General features: G+C 42.8%; 1 protein-coding gene across 1 annotated transcript in view; it reads left to right on the top strand.

The window, feature by feature from the left end:
• The window catches only part of Dnah9 (dynein axonemal heavy chain 9), a 338224-nt gene that overhangs the window by 97175 nt on the left and 218621 nt on the right, over window positions 1-22428 (top strand). Inside the window, exons 25-28 of the mRNA XM_027427134.2 lie at window positions 1329-1568; window positions 2201-2361; window positions 11680-11836; window positions 20006-20110. Of these exons, the coding sequence (XP_027282935.1) occupies window positions 1329-1568; window positions 2201-2361; window positions 11680-11836; window positions 20006-20110 (663 nt within the window). The remainder of the gene's footprint in view (window positions 1-1328; window positions 1569-2200; window positions 2362-11679; window positions 11837-20005; window positions 20111-22428) is intronic.

The following is a 22428-nucleotide window of genomic DNA, read 5'->3' as shown; positions in this document are numbered from 1 at the left end:
GATTAGAGTGACTATGGGAATTTGATGGTATGAGGAAAGGGTTTAGCACAGATCCCAGTCCATCACCAAGAGCCTAAGCAGGTAGGAGGGGTCAAAAAAGAAAAAGGAACAAAGAGTCCTCTCAGAAGGAAGGTTCAGGCCACAGTCATCATGAAATGAAAAACAAGCTGTTGGTAACAGAAGAACAGTAAGACATTTTCAATTACTTCTACCAAGATCAAGCAAAACAAGGATGAAGTCTGTCCCCAGATGACTGAATGAGACTATTTCAGCACAGTGCCATGGAACAGGCCACATGGAAGTGGGTAGGAGGGTCTGAAGAAAGCAGAAAGGACTGAGTGAGTAGAGAGAATAGGGAAACAGGGCTGTAGAGAGAAATGAGTCCCATGAGGCCATCTGATAAAGCACCAACCAATGCAGAAGGCCTTTTCTAACAAACTCCAGTAGAATGCAATCTCATAGGAAAAGTAGGCAACCTAATGGATGGGACTGCTTACAGCAACTATTCCTGTTTCATGAAAGGAATAATTTGCACCAGCATTTCTCATAGCACAAGTCCTATATTAGAATTTTGACCTAAAAAAATTTAATGCCTTCCAACTGTTAAATATATAGCATCTAGAACAATGTCTCCAAAGTCCAATGGGTCTCCAAGTGAACAATGCATCTAAATCCTCCACTTTGAATGCTCAAAAGGATATATTTGCCGTGTAAAGGTTCACAGTCAACAGAAGAATATTTATTTAAATCTCTGTTTCCATGTCTATTTTTAATCTCTGAAAAATACAAGTATAATGACCACATTGAATTTTGGTGTTATTCACCTGACCTTCAAAAGTAATCATTTTCAGGTTATAGATTTCAAGAAATTAAAGATGTGGTGAAAATATCAAGAAGAAGCAAATGTGGACCACTGAGTTAGATAGAGTACTCGGGCTGCTAAAGGATCAAAGGCTGAGCATCATTGAGATGCTCAGTCAGTCTGTTGTCCTCCCACATGTGGCAGAGGTGCCATCTCTGGGAAGTGAGAGGTGAATGGCGCCTGTAGCTATTCCTAGAAACTGAGACATCAGCCAGAGCCAGCCTTTGGCTGTTCCCAACCATGATCCATCGTTCGGGAGCAGAATGTGCTCTTCTCATTTGTGTTGTAATTAGTTCACATCTCTGAGGATTTGGAGCATATGGCTGCCTTAGTCAATGATCAGGGAAGAGGGAGGGAAGGGGCCTGCACCCACACAGTAGCATCCTGAACTCTTGCTGTGCTGTGAGTGGGTTGCTTGGAAACAAGCCCTGGTAACAACTTGACTGAGCAGCTCTTTGTGCCACAGGTAGCTCTGACCTGCACTCAGATCTGGTGGACGACAGAGGTGGGCATTGCATTTGCCAGGCTGGAGGAAGGCTATGAAAATGCCATGAAGGACTATTACAAGAAGCAAGTGGCCCAACTCAAAACCCTTATCACCATGCTAATTGGCCAGCTCTCCAAGGGGGATAGGCAGAAGATCATGACCATATGTACCATTGATGTGCATGCTCGGGATGTGGTAGCCAAGATGATTGCTCAAAAGGTAGGCACTGTAGATCCAGGTATATTTCTCTTGTAAGTAGTGTCTCCATTGGGATCGCTCCAATACAGCCCCTGGGTCTGCACATCAGCTGGGTGAGGAGCATGGTAGTCCCTGCTGCTTCTCAAAACTCCCAGCACAACAGTATAGGGGTAGTTCTTGATTTATGACTAGTCAGCTCAAAGTGTTTTGACATTCTGGTGGTAGAAAAGCAGTATTTATTTCATAGGAACTGCACTTTTGTTATAGTGTGTAATTAATTACATAAGCTACTCAACACAATCATGTAATGCACATTATGTAAAGTGATTTTATCCAACCACAGAGTAATGAAAATACCTTCACTCTGTAAGGCAGTTATGATGTTTAGTAGGATAAGTGGATCAAATTTATTTTACACTTAAAATATTTTCTACCTATCGTGGGTTTATTATCAGGATGTAGCCCCAGTGCAAGCTGGGAAGCATCTTTAATCAGACCTGCCTGTGCTTTCTATGCTATGGGCAGAGCATCCTACACTCTCAAGTGTTAGACAGCCTCCAAGCCACCCAGAGACTTTCATGGCCTGTGAGTAGAAGGCCACCTATCTGTAAAGCATTATAACTCAACCACCTGCTCTGCCATTCTTTCTTCAGGTTGACAATGCCCAGGCTTTCCTCTGGTTATCACAGCTACGTCATCGTTGGGATGATGAGGCCAAACACTGCTTTGCCAACATCTGCGATGCCCAGTTTCTATATTCTTATGAATACCTAGGAAATACACCTCGACTCGTGATAACACCTTTGACTGATAGGTAAGTGCTGGTACCAGCTACTAATAGCTCTCTTTATTCCTGACAAGTCTAACCAATGATAATCCAGGATCAAGGTCACCATAATATTCTACTTGTTTGCATAGTTTCAGGTGGGAGAAACTTGACTCAACATAGCAGTAGCAAAACAAAACTTGAAAGGAGGTAAGGCAGTCCCCTTTGGGAAACTCTCAGGGCAATCAATGAGCTGTAACTTTCTTGAGGAATTACTAAGGTAGTGATACACACCTTAATTCCAACACCAGATGGAATACATCCTGCCCGTTGAACCATGCTTAACCATGACAAAAGTGACCTCACCTTTGGTCTTCTGAGCTATAACATGGAAGGAGTAATTCATACCTCACAAGATCTTTCCCCTTAGGATAAGACAATAATTCTAATGAAAAGTTTGAGTCTGTTGAGTCAGGTATCTCAGTTGGTAAAGTGCTTACCATGCAAACATGGGGATCTGAGTTCAATCCCAAGTTCTCATGTTTAAAAAGCCACATGTATTCTTCACTGGCACATCTATTTATTGTCTCTCACTCTCTGAGAATACAAAACTATAAGGAACATATTCATAACCATAAAGGTGCCTTCAGTGTTTCAGGTGTATATACTCTCCATCCTTCATCCTAGTTCATACATGAATAAACTCATGCTACACACTGAGCTGGCCACTGGCATTTCTAGATGTCTAAAATATATCCTACCCTTAAATACCAATCCTAGTGGGAGAATTAAAACAGGTAAAATTTTAAATAGTACAAGGGGGAAAAGCACTAAACCTTAGACCAGTGGTTCTCAACTTTCCTAATGCTGCAACCCTTTAATATAGTTCCTCATGTTGTGGGGACCCCCAAATATGAAATTATTTTGTTGCTACTTCATAACTGTAATTCTGCTACTGTCACGAATCATATTGTAAATATCTGACAATCAGGGTATCTGATAGGTAACCTCTAAAGGGGTCATGACCCACAGGTTGAGAATTACTGCCTTAGACTCAAGAAGGGCTCAAAGTCATTTGCTATCAATTTGCAAGTACAGGATACAGGGTGAGCACAGAGGGCTCCATCACATCAGGAAGAAAATGATGTCTAGAAGGGTTTGAACAACAGAGAATGCCTGATCTGGACTTTCTAGGACATGCTGGATCCAGGAGGAGACTGTCAGATGGCTGACAGGGTGTTTATCATGCAGTATAGAAATCTGTGTGTGTATCACTCTTGCTGGTAAAAGGAACTCTTACATCTGTTTTGTTCTTCTGGATTTGTTTTTTGAGACACTGTCTCCCTTGAATGTGCTGTATAGCTCAGGTTAGCTATGATTATGCAATAATCCTCCCTCAGGTTTGGGCCACCACACACAGTACATTTGTCAGTTGTCAAAGTAGATCCCAAAAGTGAAAGAACTATAGTTAATCATCAATGAAATATTGCAAAGCCACGGAAATCAGGAAGCTTGGAGAGGGATGTAGATGATTGACTTTGGGGAAGGCAGCCTGTCACCAGAGTCAGACTAAAGAATGTAAAAGATACATTCTTTATCCAGTAAGTAGGGATGAAAATCACACCTTACAAAATTTTATCCAGCAATGGAGTGGAGGTGAAGAGAAGAGAACATGGGAAAATGCCTTGAGATATAGTTTTTTAGTTCTCCTGAGATTTCTGTAGTTCTCTGTGTCCTTCCTTATAAGGCCATTGAATACAATATCTCTTCTCTGGAAAGAGTAGCTCATGTGAGTGACTTACAGAAAACAAAGGGATTATCATAATCTGCGTTAAAACAGGCTTGCTTTGTTTTTTCTCAATTTTCTCTCGTGTGTGTATGGGGGGGGTCAGAAGACAACTTTGAATACTATTTCTCAGGGATTTTCCACCTTTATCTGCTGTTTTGGATTTTGGGTATCTTGTTTTGGGCAGGGTCTCTCACTGGCCTGGGACTCTGTCAAGTAGGCTAATCTGGCTGAGCAGCCCCAGAAATCCATCTGCCTCTGCTTCCTCAGTACTGGGATCACAAGTGCATATGACCACACCTGGGTTTTTTGGTTTTTTTTTTTTTTTTCATGTGGATTCTGGGAATTGGATGCAGGTCCTCATGCTTGCAAGATAAGTACTTTACCAACTGAGCTATCTCACCAGCCTTCCAGCTCCTATTTTAAGTGGTAATGTCTGTCTGACAATCAAATAGGCAAACACATTTCCAAATGTCTGATAAACTGCTTATGGAACTGGGAAAATCGGAAAATCTGAAAATCCATTGTGGATAAAGACCTCTTGGCTTGCCCGCCTCCAGGTTTTCCACATCCTTCATTCATTTTCCTGCCCAGTTTGAAAAGTGTCTCACACCTGGAATCCTACTCAATTTATCCCCTTTTTTATTCTCATGACTCCTTTTCTGTGTAGTCTTCACGAGGCCACATCCCAGCTTCCAGTGGCTCTCTTCTGCACTTCAACCTAAAGTAGTCCTTGTAGGACATGGTAATCCCTGCCATCACTCATGCCTGCGGTTTCTTCCTCCAGGCTCTCCATTCCACCATGGCCCCTCATTCTTCCCCAACCACCATTTCTAAAAGCAGCAGCTTCCATCTGATGTTCACATACAGTGGGCAGCCCTTATTGAACCCCTTCAGTCTCCCTCCTAACTTTCTCTACCTTCTGGATTGATCTACTTGTCTGTTTGCTTTCTCTCTGGAATCAGGGACTTCCATTTACCTTGTGTGCAAAATCACCAACACCTAAGAGTGTTTGCTGAATGAATGAATGAATGAATGAATGAATGAAGGCTAAGAGTAGAAGTTTCCAATCATAAGAACAGGCAACATCAAGGAGAAGTTGATTTGTGGTCCACTTGAACTCAATCACATCTGGGGCCCCTCTAGTGAGAGATGAAGACCCCCCCCCCAATTCAAGGTACCTTAAGACTGGATTCTCCCAAACATCTCTCACAATTGTGATTCCGAGTAAGACGTCCATCATCAGAAATAAATCTGGCAGCACATTTTTTTTTTACTGTGAATTTTCTGGCTTGCCATGGAATATGAGCTAACAGTTAGGGAAATTACATCATTTGAAACAGTTCAATGAAGCCATCACGTGTTTGATCAATTTGATTAATGTCTGTCTTCCACTCTAGACTGCATGTCCTATGATAGCCCTGACTTTGGCTTGTCCTGCTCTGCTCTCACTGTGTTCAACTGTAAGGGGTCCCCGGGATAGACTCCCTAAGCCCATGCTGGGAGATAGATTCCAGGGCCAGGGTGTGGATGCCACTTCCTCATAGTATTCAGACTATTTCTTTGCTTTCTGTCTGCTGACCCATGGGACATTATCACTCCACAACATAAGAAGTATGAGACTCCTATTTCCCTGGATCTTGACATTTGCCTGAGAGCTGAAGAAGATGATTAGTACTTTTGGATTTAAAGGACTCTCTGGGACCCTCATGCCCAATGCCTTCAGGGAGAGTAGAGAGAAGAGTTTTGACAATGAGTTGTTTCTAAAACAAGGATTTATGACCTCTTCTGTGGGATTTTGCAAATAACAGTTTAAAAGGAGGATTTCCTGCCAATATTGGTGAATGCAGTATAAACCGTGACCTCGTTTTGCACATTAGATGTCTTTCTGACAGTGTATGTACTTGAATATTTACATAAGTCCCCCTTTCTCATTGACTTCCATTATTTTCCCAAGAAATGGTTTACCCAGAAGAAATAAAATTATTCTCCACATAGGAAGTCACATTTTAGAGAGCATTCAGCCTTCACTTGTGTGTGGCATCAGGACATTTAATTCGCTCCTGCCAGAAGAATTAATCAAACGGACAATTGATCCATACAACCTTTGCACATTCATTAAAAGCACACCCGTGTACAGTACATCTGACTGATTGTGCCCGTGTCTTTGGAATTTCCCACTGCCTGGATGGGACTTGAATATGTAAGTAGGCTTGGTCGCTGTCACAGGACTTAGATACAGCACTAAATTGAAGAACCAAATGGAAATGTTTTCTCAGGCTTAACAAAAGCAATTCTTCTAGGTTGTCCCTTAGCCTTGGGTGAGTTCTTCCCCCGCCCTGGCAGTCCCCCCTCCCCTTCACACACAAATGCCTCTATCTGCCCTGTGCTATATTAAGTAGTTTTAATCAACTGCTTATCAATTTTGAGCACCTCCTAATTTCTCTGGAAAAAGTACAAGTAGGTGAGACATAATTGATGCAAGAGTCTTTGAAGGTGGTTTATTGGACAAGGACAGAGCCAGCAAGTATCTGGAAGTTTTCCTTCTGTGTTTCTGTTAGAGGAAATATGAAACCTTAGTCATTGAAGAAGAAAAGCCAAGGTGCCCAGGGGGGAATCATGTGGCTTCTGAAGACAGAAATAGAGATCATATCATGATCTGTTATAAGACATGGGAGACATCTCATTTTACTTAACACAGTGTTGTAGATAGCTCTTCTCTGAACATCGGAGCCATTGCCATCTTCATCAGAACTGCTTGACCACTTGCAAGAGAACTGCAGGTTGGGGCTGGAGAGATGGTTCTGCAGTTAAGAGCACTGTCTGCTCTTCCAGTGGACCAGGGTTCAATTCCCAGAACCAACATGGCAGCTCACAACTGTCTGTAACTCCAGATCCAGGGGATCTGACACATTCACACAGATAGGCATGCCAGCAAAACAACAATGCACATAAAATAAAATAAAATAAAATAAAATAAAATAAAATAAAATAAAGCAAACTGGAGAGACAGAAAGAAAGAGATACCCATGGGCTCTGGTCTGTTGGTATTGCATCCTTGCTCTACCTCCAGCTATCTGTTGTTCTGACTCAATTGCCATGGCCTCTGGGGGTGAAGGAGCATGTAAATTGTGGAAGGTTAACTTAAGGGGGAGACTCCATCTATGCAGCTACTGGAAGCTGTTATCCATGCTGAGGTGAGACTCTTGGGTAGCTAGGCTCCTGTAACTAACACCTCACCCATGCTTTCTAAGTTAGCCCAATAAATACATCAGTTTGCCAAGTGGGATGTTAGTGACATTGTATGTGATCTGTCTTTGGAAGCTCTTCTGGAGTATGTAGATATTTATTCACATCTCCCTGTGTAAACTTCATGCAATAACTGTATGCATATTCTCTGGGGATTCTTCTAAAAACCCCCAGGAGCTGACTTACAGACTGCTTGCAAGTATTGTATAATGTATGTAACGTAACCATGAGATGGGATGGGGGCATTGGAGTTATTCCTGAGCTTCTCTGTTAACAACAAAGTCTCATGAACTCTGTGAATTTCCTCTAAGATACTAAGGAAGAAGATAACCCAATGGTACAAACTTGCACATTATCATCTGTACATGTGTGTGCACACAAACACATATGGGTAAGTGTCCATGGAGGACTGTAAAGGGTGTCAGGTTCCCTGGAGCTGGAGTTACAAGTGGCTATAAGTCACATGACATGACATGACATAGGTGTTGGGATCCTAAGTCTGGTCCTCTGAAAGAGCAGCAAGTTTTCTTAACTGCTGAGCCATTTCTCCAGCCCCCTGTTGGTTTTGTTAAAACAAACAAACAAACAAACAAACAAAAACAATGTCCCCACTCTCACTGGTTTCTAAAAGTGTTGAGTGCAGAGTACATAGCTATATGAATTGTTCTAATGTCCCTATTCATTTTGCTGGTCACCCTACATCTCCTTTGGGTTGGGGCCTTAATTACTCACAGGCTTCAGAGCCCTATGCTTATTGGAGAGTGGATTTTCTTGTCCTGAGAGTTATGCCATCACCATGCTGGTTCTTTATAAAATGCTCTTAGGTTTAGGAACCCCTTGTCTGAAGAAAAATATGATGCCTACCTATATCTTTTCCTAATTTACTTTATATTGCTTTTTATTTAAACTCTTTGAGTACTTTGGGGAATGTTTTGACTGTTAAGAAGAGTGAGTCAAAATATATTTTTTTGGTCAAAGCATTTTCAATTATGAGTGATTAGCAGTCCAAATTAAACCAGCTTTTACTTGGCTCTGTGATGCAATGGATAGCGCATTAGACAAATTAAATCAACTTTTAAACCAATGGAAGTATTTCACAAACCTGGAGACCGTGTTCAGCTGGCTGGAGCATAATTAGCTCTGGGCCCTAAATGTAGACTTCAGGGCTTGAACTCCATGGACATACTATATTTTGTCTACATGTTTGAGCTGTGGCAGACTCTTGGGTTATTTCTAGTTGGGACCATTATTACATTACTGATATGCAAGTCTTCATGTGGATCTATTTTTTTCCTTTGCTCAGATAGGGACCTGTTAGGCCTTCTGCTCTTTTATGCTTGACTCTTTGAGAAACTTCCAAATTGTTCTCCAAAATGGCTGTACCATTTTATATTCTTAAAGCAATGTGTGAGCATTCCCATTTCTCTGCATCCTTGATGGTGTTGGTCATTGTTGGCTTACTTATTGCAGCCATTGTGGGCAATGTGAAAGGCTATCTCACTCAGGCTATAGTTAGTATTTTTAAATTGTGTAATAATGTCAAGCAACTTTTATTATATGCCGTGTACTGTTCAAGTTTTCTTCTTTGGTATAGTAACATGTTTGTGGAATTATGATAATTATATACATTACATATATAGTTACAGACATGATATCCTAGTCTATGATGAATCTTTTCTTTTTCTTTATGGCATCTTTTGAAGTTCAAATGTCTTAGATTTTGATTCAGTGCAGTGTATCAGTTTATCAACATTACTGCTTTGGGTGCTACTTGCTTTACTTGATGTATCATAATTTTCTTTTCTTTTGTGAGTATGGGAATTTTCACATATTTACCTTTCACTTTGCCCACTTAAGGCCCTGAATTACAAATTCGAAGTATGCTACTTACAAGTATTTTGGGTTTTCTAAGTCACTTCTAGCATTTCTTTTCATATGTGAGAACAGAAATCAGCAATTCACAGTCATTACCTTCACAGTCATTACCGCTCAAGTCTAGTCATAGGCATGCTGCTCCTTATGCTAGAGAGATTGCCTCAGGGACAGATGGGGCATTTGTGTCATTTCTTCCCATCACATTTTGAGAAAGACACTTCCTAGTTAGTATAAACAAAGAGAATGATGTGTCCAAATGGGGAAGGATCTTAGAAACAAAACAGACCCAGAATTGTGGGCACTTGTGGTAAACATAAGCTATTAAAATGTAAATGTTATAATGTAAAAGGAACCACTTTGTTTTAGATTGAAGTGGCTGCCATTTTTCTTCCTTTAATGCCACCTCTTATGTTGAGCCTGGGACCTCTCAAAATCTCTGGCCTTTTAATGGACCACCCTCTAACTACATGCCTCTAATTCTCTGTGAGTACAGGTGCTGGAGATCAGTTTTGCATTCGTCTTTCTGAAGACTGACTTGATCATATCTAACTTGATCTAACTTGATCATATATTTCATATAATGTATTTTGATCATAATTAACCCCACTCTTCCCAGACCCATTCCTCACCTCCCTTACCCACTCCCAACTTTGTGCCTAAAAAAACAAAAACTGCTCAATCCATTTTGTGCTGCCCATATCCTCATGGGCGTGGGGCATCATTTTTTAATTGCTGAAATTGTTTAGAAACTTAGTCCTGCCTGAAATCAATGGGTCACAAAACAAAAAGGTCTGAATATGAAAAGGGGGCTGTGGCAGAAAATGGGAGAGGACAGGGATGAGAGAGAAAAACCAAAGAAGATGGGATGAGACTAGATCGGCTGTGTTGGGGAGCAGGAGAGGAGGGGGGGAGAGGGACCTGGGATTAACATGTAAAATAATCTTCTTTCTAAATTAAAATAAAAAAAGAAGATGGGATGAAAGTTAATAGAACGTACTGTGTACATGTATGAAATTGTCAAAGAACAAGTTTAACCAATAAAAATGCTTTGTTTACCTTCTACATGACAAATTGTTTCTTAATTCAAGTTACAGAAAAGATAACTATTGAATGTTGGGACAGCTTAGTCCTGGGCATGTTGCTTGAGGCTTCCCTTCGGGTAGACATCTCTGTATCAATGTGATTCCTCAGTTTCCAGCACTGTAAAATCCCCTCTTTGGGTGTGGGTGGAAATGGTGACTACACTGAAGTAGTTTCTACAATTGTGTTTCATTCTAAGGCAGGTTAGTCAGCTTTCTGTCACTGCGCCAGAAACCTCAAGAAAGTCAACCTGAGAGAAGAAGGACTTGTTTTTGCTTCTGGTTGCAGAGGTTTTATTCCTCAATCATCTGGCCATGATGCTTTGGGCCTGTGATGGCACAGTGCACCATGGTGGAGGAGCATGGTAGAAAAGGCCTAGGTATGTCGTGGTGGGTGTGTCATGGTGTAGGAGTGTGGTAGATAAGGCTGAGGCACCTCATGGTGGGTCATCTCCCAGCTACATACTACAGGCTCCTGGGGTTATAGCTATGTGTCACCAAGACCCAGACTTTACATGGATGCTGAGGATTTGAACCTGGGTCCTCACGCTTGACCACTACAAGCACTTTACCCACTGAGCCCTCTCCCCAACCCCACTAGAAACAATCATAAAGTTGCCTTCATTCTATTGTTATTAGTGAAGATATTAACAGGAATATTAGATTGGATGATTACCTGTTCACTCATGGAGTCATTCATGTGTTTCTTAAAGAGTTATTAAAATCTTATATGTGCCTATAGCTGTGCTGGGTTCTGAAGGTAAAACAATGAGCCATCAAGTTGTGTGTCCTAGCTCTTGCAAACATGCATGTGAGAGATCTGTGTGATACATGTGGTGGCCATTAGGGTGGAGCATAGTGGAATAGGAGCTCAGCTGAGCAGCTTCTTCTTACTCATCCAAGTCCTAGGACTGCTTAGTACATAGACTAATGTCAATCCCTCACCAGAAGCTACTAGCCGTTAGCTAACCAGATGGAAAAGGATATCATCTAGGTAGTTTCAAATGGGTTGCCTGGGTGGGAAAGAGAAAGAACAACACAGTTTCAGCGCGCCTGAAAAGTGAGTATTGCTCTACACACCTTGTTGTTAGTGTGCTTGGGGAGAGACAAGGCATTGAGAAAGGAAACTAGAGGAGAAGGCATGGTCAAGGTCAAGACAGGCCAGCAAGGAGACATTATGCCCTACAGGGAGGCAGCCATGACCTGGTTGTTCTCTGGGAAGTTCAGACTCTATGAGGAAAGACAGGGGCTGTTCTGGGTTTTATTGCCTTTGTGGACACTAACTCAGGCCTATCTATCCTCGAGCTTCTATCTCTCTGACACCCAGCAAGGCCATCTGTGGCACAGATAATGGCATTTGCCCTCCTTTTTTGGCAGGTGCTACATCACTCTTACTCAGTCCCTGCACTTGACCATGAGTGGGGCTCCATCAGGACCTGCAGGCACAGGCAAGACAGAGACCACAAAGGACCTGGGCCGGGCACTGGGCATCATGGTCTATGTGTTTAACTGCTCGGAGCAGATGGACTACAAGGTACAAGTTCACTTAGCTGCTAGAGAAACTGGGACCCGGGTGACAACTGAGATCAGGTACATGGTTTATCCATTCTTTGTTGGCCACACTCCCCTAGGAGATGCCGAGTCCAGACAGGAAGTTTCTCCTTACTCTTTCACAGTAGACTTAAGAATGCTTAAATGCTTGTTGGCCTCCTGTCAACCTCTTATGTAACACAGAGGCACATCCCTATAAATTCTGACTCTGCCAATGAACTTTGTGAAAAATTGGATTATTTGACATGGGTGGATTATTTGACATAGGTGAATTATTTTACATGGTTGCCTTTCTTCTGTCATGTGTGAAATGATGCTGCTGAACAAACCCCCAAAGTCCTAAATTTACTGATGGGTCAGGAAGTGCAGAAAGGCTCTTGAGTAACTGTGATCACAACACTTGTCTCCAGGTGACAGCTTTATTTGAGTTCCTCTGTACAGGGGGCATTCCCCTAGGGTAGTATACAAGGGCATATGATACTTCTGTAAACAGGAGGGACTAGCCACTGCTTGCTATAAGAGATGCCAGCAGATAGGCAGTGAAAAGCCCATGAACTTCATCCCAGAACTTTTCAAACAGCCAGTGTGCTCTAGGTTGTGTTGTGGAGAAAAGCCAGAGGAACAAAAGGCCCATGAGGTCACTTCTAGCTACAGACATTCTGCACACAATTGAATAAAAGCTCATTTTAAAGATATGTAATAGCGACTTGCCCTGCTGCCTCCATTCTGGTGTTTTCTCATAGTATATGTTTTTAATAAGATGCCTTATGTTTCTCTTGTAAGCAGAATAAACAGATAGTTTTAGAGTAATAAAACAAGGTTCCATAAAGAAGATCATGTTGGAAAATACATTTAATGTAGAAATAATTTTAGAAATTGCAGATACTGAACTATGATTCTTCAGATGACACTTTTTCTAGAACTGGGATGGTTTACATTAGTACAAAACCTTTCTGTGTGCAAGTGAGAGTCCTGGGAAGCCATGTTTTCTCATAGCAAACAGAGGGGGCATCCAGACCTGAATCCAGTCCTTCCCAGAGCAATTGCCTCTAAATTTGGGTGCAGCTGTTTTTATTGATGAATACATTAAGATAGTGTTTCTTTTCAAGGATAGAAGACGATTTTTCCCCTTTAAAGAAATCAACTCAGCCTTAAAGATTATTTTGAGCTTCTAGATTCTTCTATAGATTTTTTTAAGTTTTTCTATAGTTAATTATTGGAAGCATTGCTGAAGTAAGTAAGTCTCCCGTGGGGAACGTTCTGGAAGACATAGTCATTTGGATGTAGAAGGCATGTGTTTTCGTGGCAGGAAATTAGCAAATTCCTTCAAAGTCAAACCAAGCACAGCAAATAGGAAGAAAGGAGTTGACTCCAGGGCCAGAGATTGCAAAAGTCATTTATCACAGTTCTTTCAAAGTTAAACAATTGTCTCTAAACCCTACCTATTCCTTTGAAAGTACACTGTAGAAGAGCATTTGTCCTTGGCTCACCTGTGCTTTAAGTAAAGTTTCAGTCTTTGAGTTCAGGCCAGACACAGACAAGAGCACTATCAATAGAAGGAGTCTAATAACACCCCAGCATGAAGGTGTTCACTTCCTGAGCCCCAAACTTCACTATAGCCAGAGAGCCTTGCTAAACTGCTTCTGCAAGCCTTTTTCCTTTACTGTCCAGCTGTTCAGAAACTGTATTTTATCATGGAACACTCCAGAAACAAAGTGCATTGGTTTATTGGTTGCTGCCCTTGCTCAGAATGCTTGGCACATTTCAGGATAAATGATGTTCTGTCCTGCAGAAGTTCTGTGGTAGCTGCTCCAAAAGTAGTCACAAGGGAGTTCCCACCAGGGAGTGTCCTAGGCACCCCAAGATGGGACTAGTTAGGATTCAAAAAAAAAAAAAACTCAAAAAGCTTGGGTGTCACTCAGTGGGATAATGCTCACTTAGCATGTAAAAATCCACAGCACTCTCAGTTTGATCTCCAACACCCAAGGGAGCCCAAGAGGTGGGGGAAGGAAGAATGAGAGGGAGAGAGGAAGGGAGGGAGGAAGGGAAGGAGGGAGGGAGGCAGGGAGGGAGGGAGGGAGGGAGGATTGACAGATGGACTAGGTGCTAAGGGGTTCAGTGTTAAGCGCTTAGAAGAGCAATGTGTGAGTACTAAGACTTATCTCTGAAGATGAACTGTGACAGGCTAGGATATTCTGTCTAGGAATGGCCTTAGCCAGGAGTCAGTATGTGTTCTTCATATGAGTTTTAAGGAATTTTCTTCAGGACTGGGACCAGTTTCTTTAAGTGGTTTGGGAAACAACCTAAATGTCTAGGGATATGTAAGACTCCTGTTTAGACTCAAGAATGATGGAATAACCTGCAGCCATCTGCAGGTCAATGGTGGTCAATGTTCTACAGTTTTCAGTGAGGACACAGAAGGAAAGTGAGAGGTCCCTGGGGGATCCTACGGATGATATGGATGGTTATATAGGTAGAGAAGGAAGAGCAATAATTAAAATTGATATAAACATAGATATATACATATATCAAATGTAGCCTATTCTACCTGAAGGGACAAGATGTTTGTGGAATAATTAATAGAACTATTTTTTGCTGAAATACTACAATCCTGGGTATGAATGAGTAACCTATAAATTCTAGGCCCTGGAATATTCCAGAACAGGAAGAGAAACACAGTGGTTTCTGGTGAGAAAACACACTGAGAAGCTTCTAAGACTCAATGCTGTTTGATTCCTGGGATATGGCACTTTAACACAACCTGGCCCATAGCCTAGCATTGAAACTAGGTCCTAGTTCTAAGCAGCCAGCATCCCTACCCCAGCCCTCATCAGCTTCATCCTTGAACTTTTCCCCTAGAGCCTGGCTGGGGTGAAGAGAGAAAGGACCAAGAGCCAGGCATAGCTGTCATGCATTCTGATGTGTTTGTTGTGACACAAACAATGATATATTCTGTTTGCATTTCTCAAGAGTAGAGTCTAAAACCAAGCATATCAGCTTTAGGGAGCACTAGGAGATGTGAGGAGGGTGATGGGATAAAGTACAAATGTCAGGGGCCAGGGCCCTTCAAGTGGTGGGTTACAGAAAGACCTGCAGGCTTCGGAATAGCAGGAAAGCATAAGCATGAGAGGAGGCTGATGCTGGGAGCCTTATGAGCAGACAGCTGGAGGAGAGACTGGAGAGGACTTTACAATCCTCCTGATGGAAAGAGAGAAAACCCAAGTGTCAGGACACTGAAATGGGAAAAGTAATAGCAAGCGGCTTAAGGAAATCAAAGCTGAATGATGATCTAGGAAACATGAGGAAGAAGAGGGTTGATGAAACAATGAGGCATTAGAGGAGAGGGCTAGGGCTATCGTAGGTAGTGTCCCCATGCACTTCTGTCCCAGGAATTCCATTGGGACACAAAGCCCATTCAGCTCCATGTACCCAGGAGCAGCAGAGAAATGTGGAAGAAAGGGAAAAGTCTAGAAAGCCAGTCAGTGTCCCTAGACACAGCCAGTTAACAATGGGGAGATCTAGAGGTCTTGCCAGGGATAGGATTTGACAAACTAAATTCACCACCATGAGAATAAAGCCACAGGGCTTATTAGAACACTTCAGTAAAGATGAAATGGGTAAAACAGCACAGAGAAACTGTGTGCACAGAGTTGCTCAAGGGTTGCTTTTATTGCAAGTTTTGCACATGGACTGTCAGGCAGGGTTTCAATGACACAGTGTCCTCGAGTAGTTGTAGTTGGGATTTATCATGGTTAGCAACAGCCTGGCTCTGAGGCAATGATGATCTTGCCCCAGTCAGAAGTCGCTCAGCACAACCACCTGTCCTAAGCTGGCATCCACATTCTACAGCCAGGACGTGTTAAGATGAGCTCTTTCTGATGAGATGATGGCCGGGTTTAGAGGCAGAAGTGACCTTGCAAGCCCAGCCCACTCAGAGGCAAAAGCATCTCTATTGTGAGGCTGGCTCAGTGCAGCCATTTTTTTTTCCAGATCGGCATCTACACTTCCTATTACAGCAGCAATACTTTCCCCTTGACCTCAATATAGAGGCCACTGCAGAAACGCCCAATGGCTTTGTAGCTGAGAGCATTTAGAATGATTTCTGAACCTCAGGAGGCTCAGCCTCCTGTAAGAGTTATGACTGTTTCTCAAGGCCTCTGACCCCCTCAGCTTCCCACATGTCATTCCTCCACTTCTCCCACCCCTCACCTCTCAGCCTCCCAATCTCCTATGCTGTTCCTCTTCCAGAATGTTCCTCTCAATATGTCCTCTGGTCCCTCTGCATCTGCTCCCATCTTCACCCACATCCTGGTTCTGGCTCTTTACACATGGAGCATCTGCTATAGACGGTCTTACTCTATCTTGGGAGGATCCTGTAACTCCTCCCTGCCACATTCCTCACCCCATTTCTAAGGTGGAAATCTCAGTCATCCTGCTTGTGTGCACCCCCACTTCCCCAGTGCAAACCAGTCATCCGCATGGAATCCCCCTCAGCATCCTCCACTTTCAGCCTTTTGCCATGGCCTGTCTTTATTCCAGTCCAGAAAGCTTGACCTCATAGCCAGGTGATGCCACTGTTAGCCAATAACACCAAAAGATGTGTACAATGAGCAAGCGGCATGCTGTGGGTTCTGTTGTTGGTCCTCAGAGAATAATGGGTTGGGACATGTATCTACTTAAGAAATTCTCTTTAAGGTTTTATGTATTATTTACAGTTCATAAAAGGGATACACAACTTTAACAGCTTTCAAATCCCTGTTAGGCATAGGATTTGGCTCCTGAATTTCTAACTTAGGATTTGTAATGCTTAATATTGGTTGGTATAGACACATACATACCTACATGCACACATATATACATTAGAAGGATGATGAGTGGGTGAATGGGTAGATAGAGATAGATAGATAGATAGATAGATAGATAGATAGATAGATAGATAGATAGATAGTCTCAACATATGGGAATATATAAGAATAAAACCCAATGCCTGGAACAACCTTGTCCTCCTGGAGACATCCCTAAGTACTGACTCTAAGGTTTCTGTATCACCCTCATCCTGACCTCAGTGTAACTCTCTCCCTATTTGACATGTGTGTTGTTGTTTGCTGTCTTCTTTCCTCACAGGAATGTCAGCCCCAGAACGGTCTTCCTTTTCCATCCTGTGTACCACTGATTCCCCATGTTCCAGAACATTCTCTAGCAGAGAATACCTGCTCAACTAATATTTGTTGGATGAATAGACGAGCAGAAAGACATGTTTTTGCTTTGTCTTATTAATTATTTACTTTGTAGAGCATTTCCAAATTTGGGAAATAATTGATACATAGCACCCCCATATACTCTCTCTTCCTCACACATAGTTCCTCCCCCTGTTATTACATTTTAGGTATACTGGGTAGTTTTATGTCAAGGTGACACAGGTAGAGTCATCAGAGAGGAGGAAGACTCAACTGAGAAAATATCTCCATAATATAAGGCTATAGGCAAGCCCATAGGGCATTTTCTTACTTATTGATTGATGTGGGAGGGCCTATCCCATTGTGGGTGGGCCCACCCCTGGGATGATGGTCCTGGATGCTATAGGAAAGTAGGCTGTGCAAGACACGAGAGCAAGCCAGTAAGCAATACTCCTCCATGGCCTCTGTATCAGCTCCTGCCTCTAATTCTCTGACCTGCTTGAGTTCCTGTCCTGACTTCCTTTAATGATAAACACTGATGCAGCAATATAAGCCAAATAAACCCTTTCCTCCCCAACTTGCTGTTGGTCATGGTGTTACACCACAGCAATAGTAACACTAACTAAGACAATAGGTTAGTGTAGCATATCCAGTTCTGAACAGAATATGCTGTTCTGAACTAAAGTTCAAGACTATGTTGGGGTTCACTGTTTGGAAGAATGATTGAATACATAGTTCTACAGGTTTAGGAAAGAGTATAATGTCATCTAGCCAATGTCACCATACTACATACACACAGTAGTTTCTCCACCCTATCATTGCCTATGCTCCTGGCAACTGCTGATCTTGGTTCTCCTTTGTTCACATTTTCTATGAGTTTGAGTGTTCTGGAGTTGCGTACAATGTGGGATGTATTTTCCCTCTCTCTATAAACTCTGCCCTACATCCAACCTTGCCTAGGTAGATGTCTGACTGAGTCTGACAAAGCGTTGCCTTAATCATCTCTCATGCAAACCTCTGGAGACTCCTTGTAATAATTCAAGGCTTTCTGTTCCTCAGACTTTCTTTAGTAATCAATTTTCCAGCCCAAATGGTACCTTTACTTTTCTCTGGACACATTGTTATTTTATTCATTTTTCTTCCATAATCTTTCACCCTGCTGGAAAGCCTCCCCTCTCCCTGTCACACGGACATGAGCAAGAGCTGTGGAGTGTATGCTGAAGCATCTTGTTCCAGGAACTAGGTACTCAGGTGTCTCCTTTCATTTTCTCCCTATGCCCATTTTGTTGGAGAATATTCTGAGAAAATTGGAGGTTAAATGAGGAAAAGGGACTTCAGCCATGTAACAAATTAATCCTGTTGCAGACATTTAAAGTGTGTATATGCTTGTGTGTGTGTGTGTGTGTGTGTGTGTGTGTTTGTGTGTGTGTGTGTGTGTGCATGCGTATGCATGTGTTTGGGGAGAAAAAGAGGAGGAGGGAGGGAGAGAGAAACAAACAGACAGAGACTGAAACAGAGGAATAGGAAGAGGCACACAGAGAGATATTCTTTCATATATTTATTTGGCTAACGCATGCTCTACTACTTCCCTACCCTCATGGCCCAATGGTATATATTTATAACTTGACTAAGGTGGGTTATGGAATGTAGTTTTCCCCAACTTTCTTAACAACACCATCCTTTTCTCAGGGAACACCTAGTGTTCCACAAAATACATCTTACAATGTGCTATTGTAAGATGATCACACTGATCACACTGGAGCACTCTGACCCACCCCTCTCTGGTCTATGTGATGGTGTAATCTGCAGTATTCACTAGAACCAATACTTCTATAGTAGTAATTCCCTTTTATTTGTGTCCCTTATTGCCAGCACCTCCCTAAAAGTTCTTGGAGGGATTGTATCTAGCATGGGGTCTTATGCACACAACTAATCATTTTTTTAAGATGACCCCTTGTTTAAAGACACCACAAGAAAACCCATAGGGGCTCACAGGGATCAAACTGACAATTAGGTACCTCTGCTTATATGTTACAGTTGTGTTTCTTGGTTTTCTTGTGGGACTCCTAACAAACAGTGGGAGCAGGGGCTGTCTCTGGCTCTGTTGCCTTGTCCATCCTTAATAGGAGAGGAGGTGCCTAATCTTGCTACAACTTGATATGCCATGGCTGGTTGACATCCATGGGAGGCCTGCCCGTTTCTGAAGAGAAATGGAGGAAGAGTGGAAGGGAGAATGGAAAGATTGGGAGAAGAGAGGGAAGGTGAAACTGAGGTTGGGATGTAAAAGCAAATAAACAAACAAACAAACAAACAAATAAATAAATAAATAGAATGACCCATGGATAAATGTCACTCCCACAAATGCATCACCCCAGAAATTTATAGGCAGCATCCTCCAGCACCAATACCTTACCACTGGTGATGCAGAGCTCACCAGATCCCTTGAATGCCAGAGTTCCTTTTCATTTCAGGACAGAAATACATTCTTTTCTTTGTAATTCTTTCCTTGCTCTCTTTCGGCAAGATTTGCCCATCGTTTGTTTCTGCAACTGTTGGCAGTTCCTGACATTTCCAGCCCCACATCATCTGGGAGACCTGAGTGGCTGGGCATGGATTGAAGATACATGCATTAGCTTCCCATTAGGGAATGCCAGAGCCTGAACAGAAGCCTGTCTGTCTATGTGGTATAAGAAAAGCTATCTTTTATTCATTTTCTGGGACTTTGAAAGCTATAGCCTGTTCAGGAAGAAACCCTGATGGCATCTTAAAGGGAATTTTCACTACAGCATCTTGGAAAGCGTGTTTGACTCCATGACGCACGTTGTCACCCATCACCTTCGAAAACTTAATTGTTCTTGAGATTACAATACAAGTTTCAGGAGAGCAGATGTGTCCACAATAAAGAAGCTGGGAAATGACTGTGGACACGACTCTAAGACAGTGTCATCGTTTAATCCTTATATGTTTCCTTGCAGTCCTGTGGCAACATCTACAAAGGCCTGGCTCAGACTGGCGCCTGGGGCTGTTTTGATGAGTTTAACCGAATCTCAGTGGAAGTCTTGTCAGTGGTGGCTGTACAGGTATGGGTCAGAAGGGTGTGGGAGCCTTGCAGTTTTCTTGGTTGGTCCTTTGAAGTCTACAGCCTGTTGTTTTCATTCTTCGGCATCATTTCCCCCTCTACTTGCCATTCCATCCCCCTTTCTCTATCCTTACAATAAGCATCCCTCTATTACCCACCAAAGCATATCCTATTCTAACTAGAAGAGTCTCTTTCCCTGTGTGTAAAACAGAGACATAAATTATCTATCCTACCTGCTTCATAAAGGGGCACAAAGGATCAGCCAAGGAGGTGGATCCCAGCTGCTAGGAAACATCATGCACGTTGGCTGTAAACCAGGGCTCCAGTTCCAGCTCTTGCATTTGCTATCGAAGTCTGGAAGCAGATGCTCCACGTCTTTCAGCCTAATCCACTCATTTGCATATAAGGCTGTGGTGTCCATGAGCTTGAGTGAGTGGAGGTCCCCGGCTGAAAAAAGACATGCTTCCTGACTTCAAAGATGGTTTGAAAAAGGCACAATTCCTGACTTCAAAGATGTCTTGAGTTTTTGAGACAGATGTGAACACTTTCAGTGTTCTAGAAGTGATCATAATATCCATACTATAGAATAGAACTGAGAGGTATTATCTTAAAGCCCATCCCTAAATGCTGGCTGGAGAGGTCTGAATTGAGGTCAGGGACCCACGAACAAAGAGAGGAGAACAAAAGGAGGGAAAGCAGAGGGTGCATTTCTTTGCTAAGTCTCTTGTGCCAAACACTCTTCACTTATCACCCCTCATCTTCTAGTGGCTCTGCTGGCATAACTACTACTTTATATGGAGAAAACATAGCAGGGAAGAAAAGGAACTTGTCCAGGGCACAGTGTTTCAAACTGACAAAGGGAGGATTTGAACTGTGCTCCTCCATCCACATCATCAATGTACACATGTGAATGGTCAGAGAAGCAAACTCAAACCAAAAGATATAGATAGATAGATAGATAGATAGATAGATAGATAGATAGATAGAGATAGATAGATAGATAGATAGATAGATAGATAGATAGATAGATAGATAGATGTAAATGCTTTCTGGTGCAGGTGACAAGGAGCTCCAAGGATTCCACAGGAGAGTTCACCTGTGTTTGGCAGCAGTTTTAAAGAGCTGGGTAAAGTTCCTTGCCTGATATCAAGGCAGAGGACTTTCCCAGGCATCCTCATTGTGCTGCAAAGACTCAGGTACCTTTGCACCTCCCTGTCTCCGTTGCCAGGCCCTTTCCCTGTGCCCCTCCCTGTAAGCTGAGCATCCTCATGTCCACCAAGGGCTGACTGGTTGCAGGGACCCTCTTCTTCCCTACTTTCCCAAGGTGAAGCCTCTGTAGAGCACTATATGCAATGAAGTGATTGGACAATGCTGTGCCTACTGCTCCAGGTTTGTGCCCACATATCATAGAGTCAAAGACAGGGGAAGTCACCTCCTTTTGGTTTATTTCCAAAGCATTATGCAGAGAGAACTGTCTAAGGGGACAAAAAGGATGAAGGAAGAGAAGGGAAGAGGAGAGGAAGAGGGGGAAGCAGAGTAAAGGGAGACAATTTTAGGAAAAGAAGCAGAGGGGAAGGGAGGAAAGAGGGTGGTGGAGAGTAGAGAGAAAGAGGGAGGGATTCTGTAGTCCCTGGAAATCTGTAATTCTTTCAGCCTCAAAAAGGATATGGAAAACACTCAATGGGGCTGAATATTTTCCTTTATCTTGGCAAGAGCATGGAGTGGAGGGAAGGTTTACAGAACAGGGGTGGGATGGGGCATCAGGCAGGTCAACCTTGTGGAAGAAACTGGCTAAGGCAGCATTGTCCCCTTCACTGGAGTATGTACCCTGGCAGGAGCCAGCCTCTGTCTACATAACCTCCAGCTGTCACCCTTTTCATCCAGCATGCTGCCCCTGTCACTGGAAGCTAAATGTGGAGCTGAAGCAACTGCAGAGTTGGAAAGTGGTAGCCCCTATACCAGCTGCTATTTCATAACACCTGACCCCTGGGCTTCAGCTGCCACTGGGAGCTAGGGGCCATCAAGGGAATCTCATGGACCCTTCACTTGCCTGCTCTGTAGTGGTCCTCTTGGCTCTCTTATCTGACAGAGGCTGCTCTACAAACATTGACTCTTGTCCCAACTGTCCCTAAGTCAAGACTCCCCAGAGTGAGGTATAGTTTCCTTCCTTAGATTTGCTCTTCTTAGTAGGAGTTAGTGACAGTGATGGTCAGGGGGAGTGAGGCCCAAACTGTAATGTAAACACTTCCTTGCACTGACATCTCAATCTGCCTTGGCTTGGTGTGTTGATTATGCAAATTTCTGTAGTCTAGAATTGGC

This window comes from Cricetulus griseus, chromosome 7 (genome assembly GCF_003668045.3).
Source record: "Cricetulus griseus strain 17A/GY chromosome 7, alternate assembly CriGri-PICRH-1.0, whole genome shotgun sequence".
Taxonomy (NCBI): domain Eukaryota; kingdom Metazoa; phylum Chordata; class Mammalia; order Rodentia; family Cricetidae; genus Cricetulus; species Cricetulus griseus.
This window is presented reverse-complemented; position numbering and strand designations above follow the sequence as displayed.